The sequence below is a fragment of the Hemicordylus capensis genome, chromosome 3 (assembly GCF_027244095.1).
Source record: "Hemicordylus capensis ecotype Gifberg chromosome 3, rHemCap1.1.pri, whole genome shotgun sequence".
NCBI lineage: Eukaryota > Metazoa > Chordata > Lepidosauria > Squamata > Cordylidae > Hemicordylus > Hemicordylus capensis.
This window is the reverse complement of record NC_069659.1, coordinates 237,092,105-237,113,336: the sequence shown is the minus strand read 5'-3', so window position 1 is coordinate 237,113,336 and position 21,232 is coordinate 237,092,105. Positions and strand designations below refer to the sequence as shown.

Genomic DNA, 21,232 nt, shown 5'->3' with positions numbered 1-21,232 from the left:
AGATCGACTCTGACACAGTTCCCGATGTCGAAGGTTTGGGAGACGCCGGTATCGGAGTACCTGGGTGAAGCGCTTCATCATAAAGAGCTGCCCTCAGTCGAAGAGCTCTGTTTTTTCTCATTTGTTGAGAGAAAGTTAAGCAGATCTTTCACACAGAAGTATTATGCTTCCCCCACCCAACAGAGTCATGGTCGTCAGCTAATGGAAGCTTAGCGTTGCAGTCGACGCACCGTTTAAAGGTTTTCTCTTTATCCATAGGGAAACAAGAAATTTAAATAGACAAGTGAAAGTTCAGATCCAAGTCCAGTCTGTGCATCGCTGCCAAGAAATCGATCTATCATTTCACCAAGTTGCAAGACCTTAGAAATAAGAATTGTTTGGTCCAGCTTGAGGACAAAATCATTAAAACTAATCTATTTTTATATTCTTTTCCCACAGGAAAAATCGTTCCAAGGAATTCTGTGTCCAGGGTACCGACACAATGGCCATCAGAAAGGCACTGAAGTAAAAACGCTAACCCACCCAAACTGAAGAGACACACCACATGCAAGGAGCGGAGCTAAGTGCTTCGAGGAGCTAGTCAATTCTGCCCAAATGGTCTCGCGTAGACACAGAACCCATTCTTATGGCAGCAATGGATCATGGTCCAGATATAGGGATTTTTATAAGCAATTTTTAAGAAAGGTATTTTTATCTTAAGAATGACACCAACCAAATGCTCTTGATTAAAAAAAAAATTAAAGTGTTAAAGAGCTAGAACAGATTTAATTCAACAAATATCAAGTAAACAGCTTCTAAAAATAAAAGCAAATCTAATATGCAATTTTGTAGTTTCTGTGTTTTGGATTAAAATCAGCATCTCAGTTTGAAATATAGCCTGTTCATCAAATCAGAGTAGACAAAACACAAGTGGACGAAAGGAGAAATATTTCCCAAAGGCAAAGTTTTACCCCAACAGTGCAATCCTAAGCATATTTACACAGAATCTCACTGACCTCCATAGCAATAGCAATAGCACTTACATTTATATACCACTTTATAGCCGGAGCTCTCTAAGCAGTTTACAATGATTTAGCGTATTGCCCCCAACATTCTGGGTACTCATTTTACCGACCTCGGAAGGATGGAAGGCTGAGTCAACCTTGAGCCCCTGGTCAGGATCGAACTTGTAACCTTCTGGTTACAGGGCGGCAGTTTTACCACTGCGCCACCAGGGGCTCTGCACCACCAGGGGCCATAGGCTTTACTCTCTAGTAAATAGGCTTAAGGCTGCAGCCTTAAGAGTGTTAAAGGCACAATCCTATAAGCAGCTGTATGAGCATGAGTATGAGGAAGTAAGATCCCAGCATGAGGCCACAACTGGTGCCCTTTCATCAGTTTCTGGATCCAATCTTAGCCCTAATACAGTAGCAATTACTGGCACTCAAGTACTAGTGCTCTCTCTTGTAGTATGGTGCTCAAGGGGCTTATGTGCCTCTGACGGAGATGGAACAAGGGCAACAAAAGACAGTTTTCATTAGAGGATTGGGATCTGTGGTGCAAGGCTGCCCTGAGAGTTTCCCCAAAGACACAGGCAACTCTGAACCCATCACTCAGTATAAAATGATGCTTAGCTTACAATTGTTTGTGCTCTAGGAATTAAAGCCAATTATAGGATCAGGCTGCCCAATGACATTTTGTAGCAGCACAGCTGAACATTGTCAAGACTCCTCTTCACATATTATTTATCAGGCCAAAAATGTACCCAGGCATATGGTATATTTCAAAAGAACTGCCTAATCAATGCTAAGTGCATATTAAAAGTATATCTTGGAAAGAGACCTTTGGCGGGCTATGTCTGTTGTGCAAATAACATATCAGCCTTGAGATTTACCTGAGACTGACCCTTCCCAGTGTCTACAGATTAACTGCTCCATATAGCCCAAGACTTCACTCCACACATCATCAAATGCATAGGAAAGAGCAGCATCCCGCATGCAATATGATGGTGTGATTGGAGGGAAACCTAATTTCCGTCTGTCAGGTGAAAGGCCCATTTTCCTTTCATGCAACTCTTCTTCCCTGTGAAGAAGACAAGCACGTGTTACAATTCTATTTTAACATGTTATCATCACAAATAAAGCTAGAGACTCCTTTGTGCATGCTTGATACATTCAGAGAATAAGATTTCATTGCAGAGAAAAATGGGCAGGCCAGAAGAGCCAATACAAAAGATGAACAACTCTTCCTCAAGTTAGCATATACAGCAATAGGCTTGTCATGTTAATAGACACCAACTCACTAGGGTGGCATCACTGATAAGGGCATACAAAACCATTTCTATTATTAAGAACACTTCAGTGGAAGAACAACCCTTTAAAAAATTAAAACTGGGAAATATACAGGTTCAATTTGCTTGGAACACACACACAAATAATATATCACTCTGATTTATTATTTTCTAAAGTTAAACAAATTATATAGATATAGAAATACATACACACACACACACATACAGGTGAAACTCGGAAAATTAGAATATTGTGCAAAAGTCCATTAATTTCAGTAATGCAAATTAAAAGGTGAAACTGATATATGAGACAGACGCATTACATGCAAAGCGAGATAAGTCAAGCCTTAATTTGTTATCATTGTGATGATCATGGCGTACAGCTCATGAAAACCCCAAATCCACAATCCCAGAAAATTAGAATATTACATGGAACCAAGAAGACAAGGATTGTAGAATAGAACAATATCGGACCTCTGAAAAATATACAGTGTACTGTGCTTGATTGGCCAGCAAACTCGCCTGACCTGACCCCACAGAGAATCTATGGGGCATTGCCAAGAGAAGGATGAGAGACATGAGACCAAACAATGCAGAAGAGCTGAAGGCCGCTAATGAAGCATCTTGGTCTTCCATAACACCTCAGCAGTGCCACAGGCTGATAGCATCCATGTCACACCGCATTGAGGCAGTAATTGCTGCAAAAGGGGCCCAAACCAAGTACTGAATACATATGCATGCTTATACTTTTCAGAGGTCCGATATTGTTCTGTTCTACAATCCTTGTCTTCTTGGTTCCATGTAATATTCTAATTTTCTGAGATTGTGGATTTGGGGTTTTCATGAGCTGTACGCCATGATCATCACAATTATAACAAATTAAGGCTTGACTTATCTCGCTTTGCATGTAATGCGTCTGTCTCATATATCAGTTTCACCTTTTAATTTGCATTACTGAAATTAATGGACTTTTGCACAATATTCTAATTTTCCGAGTTTCACCTGTATACTGCTTTTCAGCAAAAGCTCTCAAAGCTGTTTACATAGCAAAATGAATGAGAAAATGGTCCTCTGTCCCAAAGGGGCTCACAATCTAAAAAAGAAACACAAGGTAGATAGCGGCAGCCATGGGGGGTGGGGGGAGATGCTCAGCTGGGGTTAAATAAGGATAATTGTTCTCCTCCTGCTGAATGTAAAAGAACCACCACTTCAAAAATGTGCCTCCTTGTCCAGTTAGCAGATGATTTCCTAGCACTTAGACCAGAGCAAAACAAAAACTAACCTCCATACCCCCAAAAGGTGACCAGCAGAAGCCACCCACCCAGAACATAATCCAGACCCCGAGACAGTGATAAATAAACCATAGCTTAGGGAGACACTGCAAAAAAAAAAAAAAAAGGTTAACGACTCACAACCCCATTCATCAAAAATTCCAGGTTGCCAATATGAAGCCGTCACTCTCACCCCCTTGAAATCTCTCCTCAAATCCTGCCCCTCTTTTTTTTTCCAGCTAGACATACTAATTGGTCAGCTGTCATCCATTGTCTGCTGGACAACTCATAGCTAATCCTTTCATCAGCCTCTATCCATAGGACTCTACACTAAACATAATAGGCAAATACATTACCAGCTCCGTTGTCTACATCCCTAAAACAAAGCAAAAGTACACACTTATTCAGAAAATGTGTTCCTGAACAGTGTACCAGTGTCAGAAACTAAGAAAAGAAACAAAAGCCTTAAAACTACAAGAACTAGGTCCACAAAGCAGAAGTTCTCCCTGACCATTCCCAAGAGGAAATGGAAGCTATCAAGCAAGCCCACTAGATGAACCTCTCTAGAGAGGGATGGCTACTCCCAAAGAGAGAATGCCACCACAGAGAATACCCAATTTCTGACTTTCTTCATTGGTAGCGAGCAAATAGACACAGCCCTCCTTTGATGACTTCAGAATATTAAGACTGGACACTGCAAGGGGTCAGAGCTCACAGTGCTGAATGTTCTTCCACATACACAAATTCCTTGCACACAGAAAACTAGCACATCAAAGAGAAGGCTAGGCTAGAATCCCACAACACACTAGTTTAGCAATCAACATTACAAGTTATTTATTTAACACATTTTAATACCGCCACAACCCAAGGTCTCAGGGTGGTTCACAATCAAGTTGTTAGTATTAAACGTATCACTACCAAATAATCAAATATTCAATACCTACACATCTCTGCAGTCAAATGCGAAATACTCCTCCATTATGCCCTCAGAGACAATCACTCCATCTTCTTCTTCATTCTCCGATAAACACAATTCAGGAGGCTTTGAAAAGTTATCTTCTTTATGAATAGGTGTAATAGAAAAGGGAACCTTTTTACCCAAAATACTAAACCTGAACAAAAGACACAAGTTTTAAAATATATATATCAAAGTCACTTCAAGGAGGCCTATGTATTTTTTAACAGTATAGCTTTTATATCAAATTCACGGACTACCTATTTCTTAGGAACCATAATGGATTTAAAAGGAGAGAGAGAGAGAGAGAGAGAGAGAAAATATAATATATATATATATATATATATATATAGAGAGAGAGAGAGAGAGAGAGAGAGAGAGAGCATGTTTTAGTATGCACCCTGTATACCAGTTTTGTTTGATTTTCTAAAAGAAAGTCTACAGTCCCATACAAGTGTGAAACAGAAAATACATATGCAATGATATGGATTTTAAAAATGTTGTTAAATTAATATTGGCCAAGATAAAATCTGTCCAGGGGGCCTTTTTGGGGTCTTAAAGACCGGATACAAACCTTTTAACAAATTAATAAATGTGCTGGTGCTCCACTCACATATGGGAGCTCTGGAAGAGTAGTTTAATTGTTCAAAATAATCTCAATACTTACTCATTAGGATCCTTCTCTTGCATTGGGCTCATCTCTGATGAACCCGAGTTACTGCAAATTGAACTAGAATACCACCCGTAACCTTCATCCGTAGGAATCACTACTTGTTTTCCCACAATCCTATGATATTAAAGAAAACATTACAAAAATAAAAAAAAGGCTTTGAATAAACCAGTCAAAGTATGCTTAACCTACACAATAAGGTAAGAGACACAAAATACCTAGTAGGAATACCAAGGATACCATGCAAAGAAAAAAAAAACTACATGTGAACAAGGATAGGCAGTCATGAGCAGCTCCTACTCTGAAGAGCATTTTAAGTTGGACAGTTATCTAATTCAGAGCGGCACCACATCTTAAATGTCTGTGCTGCATATATGCTTCCAACATGAATATAAAGTTACAGACTAAAAAAACAGGTTGCTCATCTGTAACTTATGATCTGGTAGAGATCCGTTGACATCCATAAGTATGCGGTTCTGTGCCTGCGCAGGAACCACATAGTAGCAATGCTGCAGCTTGTCAAGGTGTCCAAGCTCCACCTCCATGTCTACAGTGTGCTATTTAAAGGCGGGCTGGGTGCCATGTTCCTCAGTTCTTGGATGACCGCCCTGAAGGACAATCATCTGGATAAGCAGGTGAGTTCATCAGCATCAAAGAAGAATGGCCTGCACACTGGTATGCACAAAGCAGAGCACTACTGCAGAGAGGTTGTCCGGGAGGGTCTTATGGACGTCGAGGGATCTCCACAAGATCAATAGTTACAGGTGAGCAACCTGTTTATCTGGATCAAGATCCATAAGTATGGGTTTTTAGCTAGCTCCCCATGGAGGAGGATGCAGTAGTAGCTATTGTAACACCTGCTTTAAAACACTTCTCCTGAAGCGCGCCTCGGCAGCAGAGTGCACATCTAAGACATAGTATTTAATGAAAGGTAGTTCTGCGGACCATGTTGCTGCCTTGCAGATATCCATTAAAGTTACCCCCGACAGGTGTGCAGCCGATGAAGCATAGGCACAAGTGGAGTGGGCCTTGATTGCTTCTGGAGGATTGATGTTCTGCAACTTGTAGGTCAGCAAGATGAGCTCGACCAACCAGCTGGACATCCTTTGTCTGGATATGCCGGTGCCTCTGGCTGGACCTTTGTAGGCCACAAAGAGGCACCTAGTGGTTCTAACGTCTTTGGTACGCGCTAGGAAGTACAGCAGTGCCCTGTGTACATCTAGAGAGTGCATTATACGTTCCAAAGGTGTAGATGGATTCCTGAAAAATGTAGAGAGTATAATGTCCTGACTGAGGTGGAAGTTGGACACTACTTTGGGCCAAAAATCAAGGTCCATACGCATCAGCACCTTAACAGGATAGATCCTGGTGTAAGGGGACTCTATCCTTAAAGCTGTCAGTTCACTCACACACTTTGTAATGGTAATAGCGATCAGGAAAGCTGTTTTCAGAGTCACAAGCTTGGTGGTGGAAGTAGCCATTGGTTCAAACAGGCTCTGAGTCAATGCGGAGAGCACCAAAGAAATGCTCCTTGGCTCTACTGGAGTACAAATAGGTGGGTACACATTTGTAAGTCCTTTCAGGAATGCCTTACTATCCGAGTGAGAAAAATGTGTTTTGCCATCACATCCCGGGTGTTTGGCAAAGAGTGCTGCCAAGTTAGCCCCTGATAACTTAGCAAAGAGGCACCTTTTAACGTGGTGATTCTCTTTAGCAGCGGGAGAGTAACTGGCCCTATCGACCCCCAGCACAGTACCTCCAGTGACTCTTGCTGGTGTCTGTCTTATGTTTCTTTTAGATTGTGAGCCCTTTGGGGATAGGGATCCATCTTATTTATTATTTCTTTGTGTAAACCGCCCTGAGCCACTTTTGGAAGGGCGGTATAGAAATTGAATAAAATAAGAAGAAGGAGGATGACTTTTAGGGACATGTTAGCCCAGCCCTGTATCTTCAATGTAGTCAAATAGAGGAGTATGTCTTTAATATTAGCTTGTTTTGGTAGGAAACGTTGTACCCTGGCATAGGTCTTAAAACACAGCCATTTCCCAAAACAGTTGTGTCTAGTGGAGGGCTTTCTTTGGTTAAGCAAGATGTTTTTCAGGCTATGATTTGCCAAGTTGTCAGATGGAGTGTGAGTATGTCTGGGTGGAAGGCGAGTCCATTGTCCTGGGGCAGGAGATCTAGTCCTTAAGGCAGACGATGGTAATCATTTCCTGACAGTTTGAGTAGCTGTGGAAACCATGGTTGCCTTGGCCACCATGGAGTCACTAGGATGCATGATGTAGGAGCAGCTAGGAGACCAATGTTCGCTCTAAGGCATGCACATGTGCCTGCGCTCACAAGTTTTTTGATGTCCAATCAGTTAATTTTAGATTCTGCTCAGGTTGAATCAGGAAGGCTCCATTCTGAATGCATGTGTGCACACACTGTCTTGATACTCCCGCCCAAAACAAATCTCATTCTGCACACAGATGAAACAAATTAGAGAGAACACTGTAGGAGATGTGCTACCACTCGGCCTATCAAGGGACACAGTGGGAACATGTATGGTGTCTCTCTATCCAGTCCACCTGGAAAGCGTCCCCTAGAGACTGAGGGTTGTGTCCCACCCTCAAGCAAAAATGTGTGCACTTCACATTTTCTGAAGTTGGATTCATCCATAGGTCAGAAAGAGGAGCAATGTAGTCCGTCTTGAGCTTCCATTCATGTTGCTGTGCAAACATGTGACTTAGATAGTCCACCAGAATATTGTCCGGGCCCTTTATGTGTATGGCTATTGGAAACACCTGATGCACCAGTGCCATAGTTGTAAGCTGATTGATGTATGCTTGTGCCATGGTGTTGTCCAACAGTACTTGGATGACTTTGCCTTGCAGTAGTGGTAGGAAAGCCTTCACTGCCTGGAAAACAGCTAGCAACTCCAGGAAGTTGATGTGAGATTGAGCCTGCTGAAGGGTCTACTTGCCTTGAATTTGACTGTTCTCGTAGTGGGCACCCCAACCCAGATCTGTTGTCAACCAGATTGATGGTGATGCAGTCTGGAAAGGGTCTCCCTCTAGGAGATTCTGGTCGTTTGGCCACCAAAACAGTGAGCATAATATTTGTGATTGTATCTCTAGATGCTTGCGCTGGCTGTCTTGGTTTGGATGGAAAACTGACAGAAACCAAAGTTGAAGCTTCCTCATTTTCAACTGTGCAATGCATATCACCGTGTTGCAGGATGCCATAAGGCCCAGGAGTCGTTGGATTAACTGAGCCGGCTGTGATGGATGTTGCTGGAATACCTGGATCAGGTCTCTGATGCACTCAGGTAAGTATGCCCTCTTGGTTTCCATGTTCAATACAGCTCCGATGTAGCTGATGACACATACCAGGACTACTCCAGGTCAACTGGGACTTTTCCCAATTGACTTGGATCCCCAAGTCTTGGAGGAGAGTTAAAACATACCTTGTCTGAGAAAGTAACTTTCCTCGGTCCCTAGATGCCAGGAGTCAATCATCCAAGAAGGTGTAGATTGCAATTCCCTGCATTCTCAAATGGAAGATCACGATGGCCATACACTTGGTAAACACCCTTGGAGCAGTGGAAAGTCCAAAGGCTAAGACGTTGTCTTGGGTACACTTGTTCATCTACGGTAAAGCGTAGGTACTTCCTGTGTTGTTCCTTATGCCAATATGAAAATAGGTGTCTTTCAAATCCAGCGTTGCAAGCCAGTTCTCTCAGTAGAGAAGCAGTAGGATCTCCTGCAATGTTATCATGCGAACTTTCCTGACGCAAACAAATTTGTTCAAGTGACATAGATCCATGATGGGGCAGATTCAGTTGCCACATTTTTGGATCTGAAAATAGTGCAAGTAAAAACCTTCCTGTCTTCACGCCCACTGCACAGGGGTGATTGCACTCTTCTCTAATAACTCCTTCACTTTCTCCTGAAATGACAGGGATGGAGGAGTGAACGTCATTCCCATAAAGTATAGGGTCGTCTTGAATTCTATGGCATATCCCAAGGATATGATCTTCAGGACCCAGCGGTCCGATGTTATACGGTGCCATGCAGGGGCATGGTATGCCAGCTTGATGGAGTTGTGCGCTGGCAGAAGAGATGGAACTGCAAGGCTGCTCAATGTGCTCACCTGCCAAGATGTTAACACCCCTGGTGGCAGAAAAGGGAGGGAGTTTAGGGGTGTCAGTGGGTGGTCTTGTACCTCAAAGGTGCTTCTGAGATTCTGCTTGTTTAGTTCGTTAGGACTGACTGTTCTTGCCCTTCCCTTGGTATGGACACTTATGGTATGGGTTATACTCTTTTCTATAATCACAGTGCTCTTGTTGGCTGAAAGGAGGCCTCTGTTTGTTAGAATAAGGGCAATACTTAATCCTGTATGAAGTAGTAGAAGCAGACGATGTAAAAGCCTTCACAGTGAATTTTGATTAAGTTGCTCCATAGTGGAGTCGGTCGTTTTACTGAAAAGGCCCTTTCCATCAAAGGGCAAACCTTCAATCTTATCCTTCATATCACTTTGAAGGTTTGCAGACCGTAGCCATGCATGTCTTCTAAGTATTAAAAGCTGCGGTCAAGGAGCGGAACTCTGACTCAGCATTATGTTCTACTGTACTTAATTGCTGTCTAGTAAGATCAGCCGACTTGTCCAATGTCTGCTGGAACTTTTAAAAAAAAATCTTTAAGTAACAAATTATCTTAGTCACCCTGAAGGAATTCCCATAAACAGTTATTATACTTGGTCGTGCAGGCCAAGTAATTTGTTACCTTTATAGATAAACACGAAGTGGAGTACATTGTTTTCCCTAAAAGATCTAATTTTCTTTCCTCCTTATCAGATGGAGTTGTGTGGCATCTCCCTGATTTTGATGAGGTGGCGCAATTGATAACCAGGGAGTTTGGTGCAGGATGCTTCAAAAGGGAGGTATTATGTTTTTCTTGTACATGATATAAACTTTCTAGTCATTTAGAGGTAGGAGTGGATGTATGTACTGCCTCCCAAGCACAATTCGCTGCCCCAGAGATTACAGGCAGAACAGGAAGAGCCACAGGCTGAGTGGCTTGTGATTTTACCACAAAATTATATACTGGGTGGTCTATTGTGGAAAGCTCAGATTTCAAATCCAAGCCTAATGCTTCTGCCATAGCCCTCACATGCTTATGGTAAGTTTTCATCTCCTCATTCAGGGAAATATAGGTGGACATCAGTGGGAGGATCTGCTAAGTAATCTGCATCTTCAGGATCGGATTCAAAATCAAGAGGATCCATGGTAGTCTGACGGAGACCCAGTTGGAGATGAAGGAATACACGTTTGGGTTTCTGTAGTGGATTTCATTGGTGGAGATTGCGCTCGTATATGGGTACCTATCTCCCTGAGCGATGGAGGCGTAATCTGTGTTGCTTGAGACACTCCAGCTAGTGCTAGGGTCTGTGTTGACTCAGAAGCAAATGTAACAGGTTTGTTTGGAGCATCCCTACTCGCTAGGGTGTTACTCGGTAACGAGGAAGAAATCAGAGTGTATGACTTTGGTGCAAAGGATTTCCATGGTCTTTCACCTTGATAATCATATGCGGTGCCAGGGGAGCAGGAACCCATGGACGCCATAGCAAGGGCAGTGCCAACTGCTGATGCATGGGAAAAACCACCAGAATGCCAGGTTGAAGGGCTTTCTAGGTGAGCAGCAGATAAGGTAGTCAGAGGATGTGCTGGTGGAGCTGATGAGCATAGGCAAGCTCCTTCAGTACTTGAAGGGAGAAATCCCTTGAATATCGATGTAGAAGGGGTACTAGAAGAGGATAACAACGTGTGTGTGGTTGTAGGGTCTAAGCCGGCATCCCTGTCCACTTCTTCTTTCCCTTTGTCGATATTGAATGCAGGCATAGGCATTTGGCACCGTGGTGAGACTTGTCTCGATGTCGACAGCACCAGTGTATGTAGAGTTGATGTAGAGAGTGAAAAGTGTGGTGTCAGAAGCATAGGTGTCAATGGAGCATCACGTTGGTGTTCAGTTGACGTCAATGGCGCTAATGAGGCGACTGGCATTATCTGTGCCAGAGACAATGAGCGAAACCTCGATGTTGACCACATCAGTTGTGGAGGGTGGTCAGCTTCGAGAGGATCTATCGGTACTGGTGACTTCCTCAACACTGAGGGCTTGGAACGGCTGATGTTGAGGGGAGCCTTTGACTAAGGTGTTGGTATCGAAGGTAGCTGTTACAGGTTCAATGGAGACACTGTCCATTCTCGCGTTAAATCGATTTTTTTAGACTTCTTTGGTTTTGGTGTCGAAGGATCAGTGGTTGATTGTTTAGTTGTGGACTTCATGGGCTTTGGCGTCGAGCCTGGTGTATGAAAAGTCACTGTTGACGTTTGAAAGCTTTTGATGTCAAAGGTGATCATGTCAATGTCAAAGTCGAAGGTTTGTGAAAAGGTTTGTTGAAGGAGTTTATGGTGGTGTTTTTGAAGACGAAATAGATGGGCGCTGTTCGCCCTGAGTCAATGGGCTTAAAACATCATCGTAAATGGCAGCACAAAGCTGATTCTTACGTGTTTTGAAAAGGAAATTTTGCAAGTAGACACGTTGTGCTCTTCTCCTAAGCAAATGAGACAACTCATGGAGATCTTTAGAGGTGAGTTTCACTTTGCAGCCCTCACACCTCTTAAAGCTCCATTTCTCCTCAGCCATATCGATAGGCACACTCGTAACCCACGTCCGTTCCGGAGGTCAAAAACACCACTCATTTTCTGTTACCAGAAATAAGTTTAAAAACACCAGTCATTGTCCATCAGCCAGAAATAGGTCAAATTCCAAAATAATAGTCCTTTTTTTTTAGATGAACTCACGAAATTGAATAATGCTGAAGAACTATTCCGACGAGGAGCAACAGACAGAGATCCAAACGCAACGGCGGTCAGAAAATAACTAAGGAACATGGCATCCAGCCCACCTTTAAATAGCACGCTGTAAGTGTGGAGGAGGGACTTGAACGCCTTGATGAGCTGCAGCATTGCCACTGCATGGTTTCTGCACAGGCGCAGAACCCCATACTTATGGATCTCGATGCAGATCACTGTGTTGATACTGCATTCAGTATTTAGCCCAACCACTTCCTAATGCCAAGTAATTCAACAGCCAGGCTGGAGGTTTGAAATAACTGGAATCATCCATCATGTGGTACACAATTACTTGCTCAGAAGCTAGAGGTGAGCAGCAAGAGAGGTTTATAATAAATAAAATCTATTAACATCAGTTCTAAACAAGCGTAAAACTATAGCCTCTTTCCTATTATAAATTCATTGTTCTCTAGTACTATATAATATCCAACATGTATTTATTATTTGCATGTATATAGTGCCATTCGTCCCAAGACTCCAAGGTGATGAACAACTATAACATTTCATTAAACACACACACACACAAATTAACATATCATTATCATTAAGATACCTGAGATGGGGAAAACTTGACATCCATTGTTGGCACTCTTCCTCTAGGCCTTCAACAAATACACTTGTTTTTTGTTCATACAAAAGCTCATCAATATGCCTGAATATCTGCTGAACTTGACGTGTAGCAGCTTTATCAAATTCCTAGAAGATAAATCAGGATTGAATGAGGGGAAACAGACTATCTTTTAAACTCTGGAAGTGCTTGGGGACTGATTAGCTTGTTATATGACTTAGATGACTTTTCTCACATAAAGTAAAAATAAGATTATCCTTCTAACACACCAGTGTGAGAAGACTGCTTAAAGGAATGAAGCCATTTGTGCAGACAAGTAAGGAAGCTTTAAAAATGTAGCCAAATTAACTCTAACAAAAAAGAATAACTTTTAAAGTTTAATTAAGATTTTAATCTGTAAAATTAAAGATACTATATGGGGCAGTATATAAATGATAACTAACTAAATAAATGAAAAAACTGAATGCTGATGCACTACTACATCTCACAATGTACTACATGGCCAAAAGAAAAAAAAGATCCAGACAATAAACATTCTGTAGTAGTCTACTGCATCTGCATACTTTGTCTGAGAATGGAAGCCAGTTCTTCTAGAATCTTCTAAGACAGCAGCAATCTGATACTTAATGTTGAATGGAATTTGTTTCCAAATAAAGCAAGTAAACAAGCAACATGATTTGCCTGTCAATTATTTTTCCTCAGTAAGACAAATATTTCAAGCAGTGATATAATACCTTTATATACTACAGTTAATTATGGCTCTAATACATAAGATGCAAGTGCATGCAACTATGTGCTGGACTGTAGGGGACATTTCCTCTGTTAAAGTCATTTAGCATTGACATGTATGTATGTTTCCATGTAATATGTGCATATTACAGACACACATGGAGGGGCTGTGATCTTCAGAATACTGGATTCTGTAACAGTGTTGATTATTATATAGTTTCTGTTCATAATCTTAACATTTAGCTTGCTCTACTCACTGTATTATGCTTTAGGTTTATTAGGTAATTTTACAGATAATCCCCTATCACCTTGTAGGACTAAACTGTTTCTTGTTTATTTTGCTGTTATGCTGGTCATAGACCGAAATAAAGACTTGACAGCAAATTTGATCCACAGAGCTTTGGCTAGGACTATACTGTTGCAGCCTTCACCAGGAACATCATATACTCCTATCAGGAGTAATGTGTGCAAGTATATGAACAACAGGAATCTAAATTTAAGAACAATGCCTTTCAAAGGACTTTTCTTAGCTTAAACTGAAGAACTCTGCTTCACTCACATCATAGCCCCAAGAAAAGACTGAGCTGTCTTCTGTGGATGTGCCTGTGAAGCTCTGACAAGCTGACCATGGGTTCTCATTGTCCACTGAAGTGACAGATTGGAAATTTGAATCTTTTGTACTTTCAGACTCACTAACACACATATTTTGGGAGAAAATAAAAAGAAAAATTAGCATGATAAATTTACATATATGCTTTTCACATGTATTATTTATTCTACACCTATTTTAATTATAGTTTAGTTAGAAGATAAAAGCATATCAAAATACAATTTAAAAATCTACATTAAAATAAAACAGCAGTCTCAGATTAATACAACCTTAAAAGCATCAAATAAGCAAACAGTAAATGTCTGTTTAGATAGCTGAGATTTCAAAGCCCCTCTAAACATGGGAGGAGAGAGCGCCTCATGGATATCACCAGGGAGAGCATTCCAAAAATACAGAGCCACCACCAAAAGAGCTCTCTCTGTTGTACCCAACCAATGGCTCTCTAATAATGGCAAGACGGAGAATAAAGGTAAAGTGTGCCGTTGAGTCATTGCCAATTCCCAGAGAATAGGACCTCTGAAATCAGGGTTTGGATTCATCTTTATTTTCACACTAGTGTTGCATCAGCATAATGTTGATGCACTAGCACAAGGATGTAGCACAAAAATCTGATCCAGGTTAGTTCTTATGCTATCTGAAGATGTTGTTATGATACACAATGCATTACACAACTCATTGAGAAACTTTGTCTGTGTCCCAGAGAAGGTCCTCCACTAACATCTATGAAACATAGCAGAGCGCCACAACTTTGCACAGCTCCGCCTGTGAACTTCAGTGCACAAAAGTTATCTGTTGCACTAGTGCAACATTAGCCTGGATGTCAACCAGTGTACCTTGGAATGAGAGTGAATAACAGAAATTTCTTTTCTATCACATTTCCACAAGTGCGCGCACACATACACACTCACACCCACTTATACTAGTTTAATACCTTGAAACGTCTTCCTGGCTTTCAGTGGATGTATAACTGTCATCCAGTGAGTCTGGCAGGGGATGATGTTCTAAGGTATTTTTTGCAAATCCTCTGCTAAAATAAAAATGAGTTTTGAATGATGGAAATAAACTCAAGCCCTATAAAGTTTACTAAACATCCTTTTACCTCAAAGAAATCAGTATTTAAAATGGCTGAAAAGTGTTTCCTCTCACCAATATAAATATATTTAAGCTTTAAAAATATACAGTACACTCAAGCTTATGTCACACCAAAACAGTTTCATATCATGATATTAATAGTTTATCAAAACATAAATTCCTCTATAATCAGGTGTTCCTAAGTTGTTGGTGTTTTTACTATGAGGCCTAGAAGCAGAAATTTGCCTTCATAAACAGTTCACCTGCCAACCGCAATTGCCAATTGCTTCAACACAGACTGGTAGCAAGATACAGGCAAATCCCAGAGCTTCTCCGATGTAAATTGCTCCCTCCTCCCAATGTTTTAAAAATGTCTGGCAAAACCAGAGTTCTCAGCCCCACATCTGCCATCCATGCATCTGGTTTGACCCTCAGTTCTCATATGCAGAGGATCTTGGGCACCCTATCCTTCTCTATCTGTTTCTGTTCTTTATCATAAAGATTTCATGGCAAGGCTTGAGATGGGAAGTTATATCAGTTGGGAAAATACCAGATTGGGTGCTTTTATCTTAGAGGGCCACATTTATCTCATTTGAGTAAGTAACTTTAACAGGAACAGACCAAAGAATAGGCACAGACCACAAGTTCAGCAAATCTCCAGATTGTGATTTTGTTTCTATCCCTCCCTTAGTAAACTTATTTTTCATTAAAAAAAATAAGATCTTCTTATCTAAGGCTTCTAGGATGTATAAGTATAAAATATGTTATACAAAGTATAAAGTAGTATAAATTTATTAAATATTGAAGAGGAATATTGGGGATTTAAATTGAAGAAGAAAAGGGGTTTGAACACTGCCATTTTATCACCGATGGGGTCATCTGCAGATAAGACCATCTTATTCTATAACTCACAGTAGCAAGATTAGGAGTGCTTCATGGGCTCGTATACATCTTCTCCCTTCAATTTTCAGAGCTAATCATGATGCAACATTGTATCTGCACAAATGTAAATGCAACCATGATTAGCTCTAAACCACAGTTTGCAGCCACAGTTAGTCTTCAGTGCGGATGTTACATTGCACAATGGATGCACTGAATATGGGATATGAAAGCGCAATAGGGAAGGGGAACAGAATAGTGCATGCTTCTGAGGCCATGGTCAGGACATCAGGATAATCTCCACAAAAATGAATGTTCTAACCAAGGTACAACATACAGTTAAGACTAAGAGGCTCTTCACACAATTAGTGTGAAGAGCCTCTAGTGGGTTTTCAGGGAGAGAGGGTTTAGCCCACTCTCCCCGCAGATGAGCAGACAGTCTGCTCTGGGTGGCCACAGTGGCCACCCACACAACTGCCAACTCCGTCATGGAGCCGGCTGGGGCTGGGGAGTTTGGGGGCCATGCAACCCACAGAAGCTCCAGCATGCCCTGCGTGAGGACGCAGGGCATGCTGGAGAGACTCCTGAGCTGGGAGGCTGATTTTCAGCCTCCCGGTCAGGGATCTACTTGAGAGTAGCTGCGGCTACTCATGATTTCAAAAAATGCATTTGCAGAGAGCTCGCTTCGCAAACCCAGTTTAAGGGGCGGGCTACCTAAGTGGGCTAGCCGCTTGTAAGCCACCAGGCTCGCCTGCAAGCCCGGTGGTTTACACAAGCAGCAAAAATCGGGCTAGGCTCTCCTAGCCTGATTTTTGCTGCTTGTGGGAATAGCCTCTTAGTATTGGCCACAAAAGGTAGAACATGCTCCTTTGGGGGCTTCTTTGCTTTTGCATTTAAATTGCAGGTCATATCCCTTAGCTCTATAATAAATAAGAGGATTTTCACTATTTAAATTTTTCTGTGTGTCTCAGATGAGAAATATTAAAGACGTGTGTGTTGCAACTGCAGCTTCCATCCTGTTGCTTACCAGGAAACTCCCTTTATAGAATACATCTCCCTCTTCACCCATATTCAGCAACGACAGTGGTTTACATGCTGCACACCAGAGAGAGAGAGACACACTCACTACTTTTGTGCCAGCCAAAAAGCTCATCCACACTGCTGGTTGAGGCTACTCCATGCCTACTAAGCTATACATCAGCGCAGATCCATACTACCCCCATCATTCCCAACAGCTTAGTAGGCACGGAGCAGCCCCCACCTCCACTAGCAGTAAGACGAGCTGCTGGCTGATGCAGTAGCAGCGAGCACACCTTCCTCGTCGATGCGCAGCTCACTGTACATCGAAGAATGTGCAGTGCAATGCAAACCAATGTTTATAGTGTCTCCTTATCTAAATAGAATGATGACTCCTATCTAAATTCTGTTTAAAAGTGGCATTCTATAGTGCAGGGCTGGACAAATACCAGGTGCCAGGGAACCACAGCATCTAGAAATTTAACTGTGATGCCTAGACTAGGATATTCAGAGACAGAATTACTTAATAAAATCTTTATTTGGCCCAGGCAGCCCAGTTTCTGTTCTAAGTATATTACTTGCAAAGGAATAAAGGGAAGTCCATTTGCTTCCCACCCCACCCCCCCCAACGTCCTTCACTAAGTTTCATAATCTTGTCAAGTGTCCATTATCTGGCTCCTAAATTTTTGGGCCGGCTCCTAGATACAAAGAAAATTTGTATCTATATAGGCTATAGTGCACAAGAGTCTAAAAACACACACCCCCAAAACAGAGCATCAGCTCTCTTCCATCTCTGGTGTAGGCTATAACAGTGTTTCTCAACCTTTTTGGACTCAAGGACCGCTAAATCATTTGTGCAGAGTGTCAAGGACCGCTACATTCTTTGTGTGCAGTTTCCCAGACCAGCAATTAGTAAAGGGGTTTCAAGTTTAATTTTATGTTATATATCTAACAGATATAACATCTAACATTGCAATTAAAATAATATCATAAAATAAAATTTGTTAAACAATAAACTGTATTTTATTTACATACTATTTACATACTCATCAAAATGCACACAAGAAATTAAGTTAATGTGAACATTAAAATTTTAAAACTACATGTTTACATGCTACATGTTTACATGCTACATGTTTACTTAACCTTTTCCGATTCTTTTCATCGTGTGTGCATCATCACTTATCGGGGGGAAATCCCAGGTGCCCGATATTGTTGTGCGTGCACGGAATCTTAAGACTTTCCCCTTCTTTCTCTGTAAAGGTGTTTGCTTGTTTTGCTGGGATGGGAAGGTTACACTGAAGAGGCGATTGCACATGCAAGGGCTGGCCTTTTAAGAAGGTCCCTGGAGGAGGAGAGAGGGGAGGCGGTGGGCGTGTGTGGCGCTGTATAATAGCGAGCCGGCAGCTGCGCGCACCTGGCAGTGCCGCCCCTTTGCTCGCATCAGGCGCCGCTTCTTAAAAGGCACCCTTTCTCTCCCTTTGCAAGCTGGACAAAATGCAGGTTCCTGCCACACACCACCTCCCTGAGCTCTTCTGCCAGGAGGAGAGGGGAGCACCTTTCCCCGCCTTTTCTTAAGCCTCAAAGTCTCCGTATTAAAGGCAAACAAGTCCGGCTCCCCTCCTCGTCTCTTAGCAATAGCCAACCATCCCGCCTTCCCCCGCTCTCCAGCCCTGCCTCAGCCGCAGCTACTACAGCAGCAGGGACGGCAGTGGACATTTCTGCTGAGTCCCGCCCCCTTCGCGCTTCCTCTGGCTTGGGGCCGCCACAGCGAGCGGGGAATGCTTTCATTCAGTTGCATCATGCACACACGATGAAAAGAATCAGAAAAGGTTAAGTGAACATGTAGCCTCTTAAATTAAAGCCCACAAGGAGCAGCGGGGAAGGGGCGGCAGGGAGATATCCTGCCGCCCCAATTACACTACGAATTACGGGCACCAGAGCAGGAAAGCGGCGGGAGGGGTAAGTAAACCCTCCCGCCCTCTTAAATATACCCCCCCACCCAGTGCCGGACCGCAGTTGGTCGAAGCATACACGGACTGCACCAACAACCGCCATCTTCCTGCCTCGGCACCTCACTTAGTTTTAAGCCAGTAAGTTTAAGCAGCTCACCTCATCAAAGATCTCACACAGAGCACCTTCAAGCAACCAGCAACCACCCGATTCCTCCACTCACTCACTGGGCCATCTTCCCGCCTCAGCACAAGCCCCGCCCCTGCTCCACCCCTATTGCCACTGACGTTCCAGGAGCCTCGGAAACTGTGTTACTCAACAATGTTGAGTAAGGGGGGCGATGGCAACCCGGACCCGACTGGGATGGCGGCATGTTTAGTGCAAGCTTTTAATGTGGATTGAAAAACAAGCCTATTCCTCGGGGATCCCTGCCTTCCTAGTCACGGACTGGCACTCAAGCCTCCGCGGACCGGCAGCGGTCCGCGGACCGGCTGTTGAGAAACACTGGGCTATAAGATAATCTAAAAAAGCTAGGAATGTATTTTCTTAGTTAAGAATAAAACCTCTAATTAATCTTAATTATCCAGTGGATGTTGCTCTGAATAGTATGCAGTTCATAATGATCAGACAATGGGCCTATGTTTGTCCCACTAACGTAGGTGTTTACTTCTTGCCCATCAATAATTTTCATTCAAAGCTTGTTCACGTGATCAGGAATCAAAAGTTGTCTCAGGGTAACTTCTGCCCTGTATTATTTTGAATGCTGAATTATGGAAATGTTTAATAAACTGTAACGATAACAACAAAATTCCTGTGCCTCTCTGTGTCAAGAACTATTACCTCTGCACACCAGATTCAAGAACTCTGCTATTGTTTACCTGATCCTGAAAAGGCCAAAGTGTGCCTCAAACCAAAGTAGAGTAAGGTTCAACCAGGGGCGTAACTATAATAGAGCAAGAGGAGACAGTTGTCTGGGGGGCCACTGCCTTGGGCCCCCCCCCAAGCAAGTCACATGACTGACTCCCCCAGCTGTGCACCCTCCTGGGCTTCCTTCAGTTGTATTCATCCTCTAAAATTGATGTGAGTGTTAAGACCTGCAGCTACCAGAACAGCATGTCTTTTTCTAGTACCTTTAAATGACTTGCATCTTCCACAATTTACAAAACCTGAGCTTCAGTGCGGGGGTGGGGGGGGGAAGCCATTTTAAAATCTTGTCTCTGGTCCCACTCCAACCTTGCTACGCCCCTGGGTTCAATTAATCCTACTGGAAACAGTGGGCTCAGGCATGCTCAGGACCCACTGGCTGTAGAGAAAGACTCTAATTTCAGGACCTCCTCAACCACCTGTCAAAAGCTTGGTTTTTACCTAGGAGTGAAACCTGTATCTGTGCCACTTCAGACCACAGATGGGGAATTCACATGGCTAAATGCTCCTTTGCACAACAAACAAACAAACAAAAATCCTCCCACACAGAAAGCCAGATTTGGGGGGGGGGGGTAGGGTAGTCTAGAACTCTGTTTTACTAGATACTTATGAGCCTTGGCTATCTCTCAGCCTAACCCACCTCACCGGGTTGCTATGAGGATACAGCATGGAAGGAGGAAATCATGTATAGCACCCTAGGCTTCCTGGCGGAAGCACAGGATAGAAATGGAACCAAACAAGCGATTCTTCTGGACTAGTTCTCTATCCTTATGGGTAGGAAGATCACTTAAGGCCTGCGAGGGCCCACCTGTTGCAGGGGGAAGTGGTACAGCCCATCAAGAAGTGTAGCGCTCCAGTGCGAAGTGGGCCTGAGCACTTGCTTCCCTCCACCCTCCCATCTACAGGACTGTGAGAACCGTCCCATCCCCCGAGCGGCAGGCGGTTTCCTTACACCCGCAGGCCAGGCGGCTGACAGACGCACGGAGGCAGCGACGCCTTGGGCCAGCAGGGGGAGGCCTCTATGCAAACCCAAGGAGGCGCCGCTTGACGTGCCAGGAGACAAGACACGTGGGGGCGGAGGCGCGGATGACGCACCCGAGGCGGAGAGCGGTCCTGAGTGGGAACGCAGGCGCACCAGCACCAGGCCAAAGCAGGGCTCAGCGGCAGGCGGCCTAAAGGCCCTCCGTGGGGACCGGGATGGGAGAGAGGGAACCGCCCCGTGCTGCTCCACCAGAAGGACGGTCACACACTCACATCCCCAGGGCGTCGGGAGGCACCGGTTTCCGCGTGTATCGCGAGATCATCCTCCCACCTCAGCACCTCATCTCGGTTCTCGGCGGCCGTGCCGCCTGGCCGGCTCGGCCCTTGGCCGCCATGGCGACGCCCCGCCCCTCATCCTCCCCACCTGCCCTAGCGAGCCG

At 43.4% G+C, this 21,232-nt stretch overlaps 1 protein-coding gene across 14 annotated transcripts in view; it reads right to left on the bottom strand.

Moving 5' to 3' along the window:
* Positions 1–21,205, bottom strand: part of FAM149B1 (family with sequence similarity 149 member B1) — a 56,515-nt gene extending 35,310 nt beyond the window's left edge. For 3 of the 14 annotated variants that reach the window (XM_053306166.1, XM_053306168.1, XM_053306178.1), the window contains exons 1-7: positions 21,066–21,205; positions 14,899–14,994; positions 13,917–14,058; positions 12,614–12,756; positions 5,163–5,282; positions 4,485–4,652; positions 1,874–2,061 (exon numbers count right to left, since the gene is read on the bottom strand). In XM_053306166.1, coding sequence (XP_053162141.1) covers positions 1,874–2,061; positions 4,485–4,652; positions 5,163–5,282; positions 12,614–12,756; positions 13,917–14,058; positions 14,899–14,994; positions 21,066–21,115 — 907 coding nt within the window. In that variant the 5' untranslated portion in view covers positions 21,116–21,205. Of the gene's footprint in view, positions 1–1,873; positions 2,062–4,484; positions 4,653–5,162; positions 5,283–12,613; positions 12,757–13,916; positions 14,061–14,898; positions 14,995–15,950; positions 15,970–19,046; positions 19,102–20,451; positions 20,496–20,619; positions 20,664–20,906; positions 21,031–21,065 lie in introns of those variants that run through there. The other 11 variants (XM_053306169.1, XM_053306167.1, XM_053306170.1 and 8 more) reach the window with 11 other exon arrangements.
* Between the last annotated feature and the right edge of the window lie 27 nt (positions 21,206–21,232).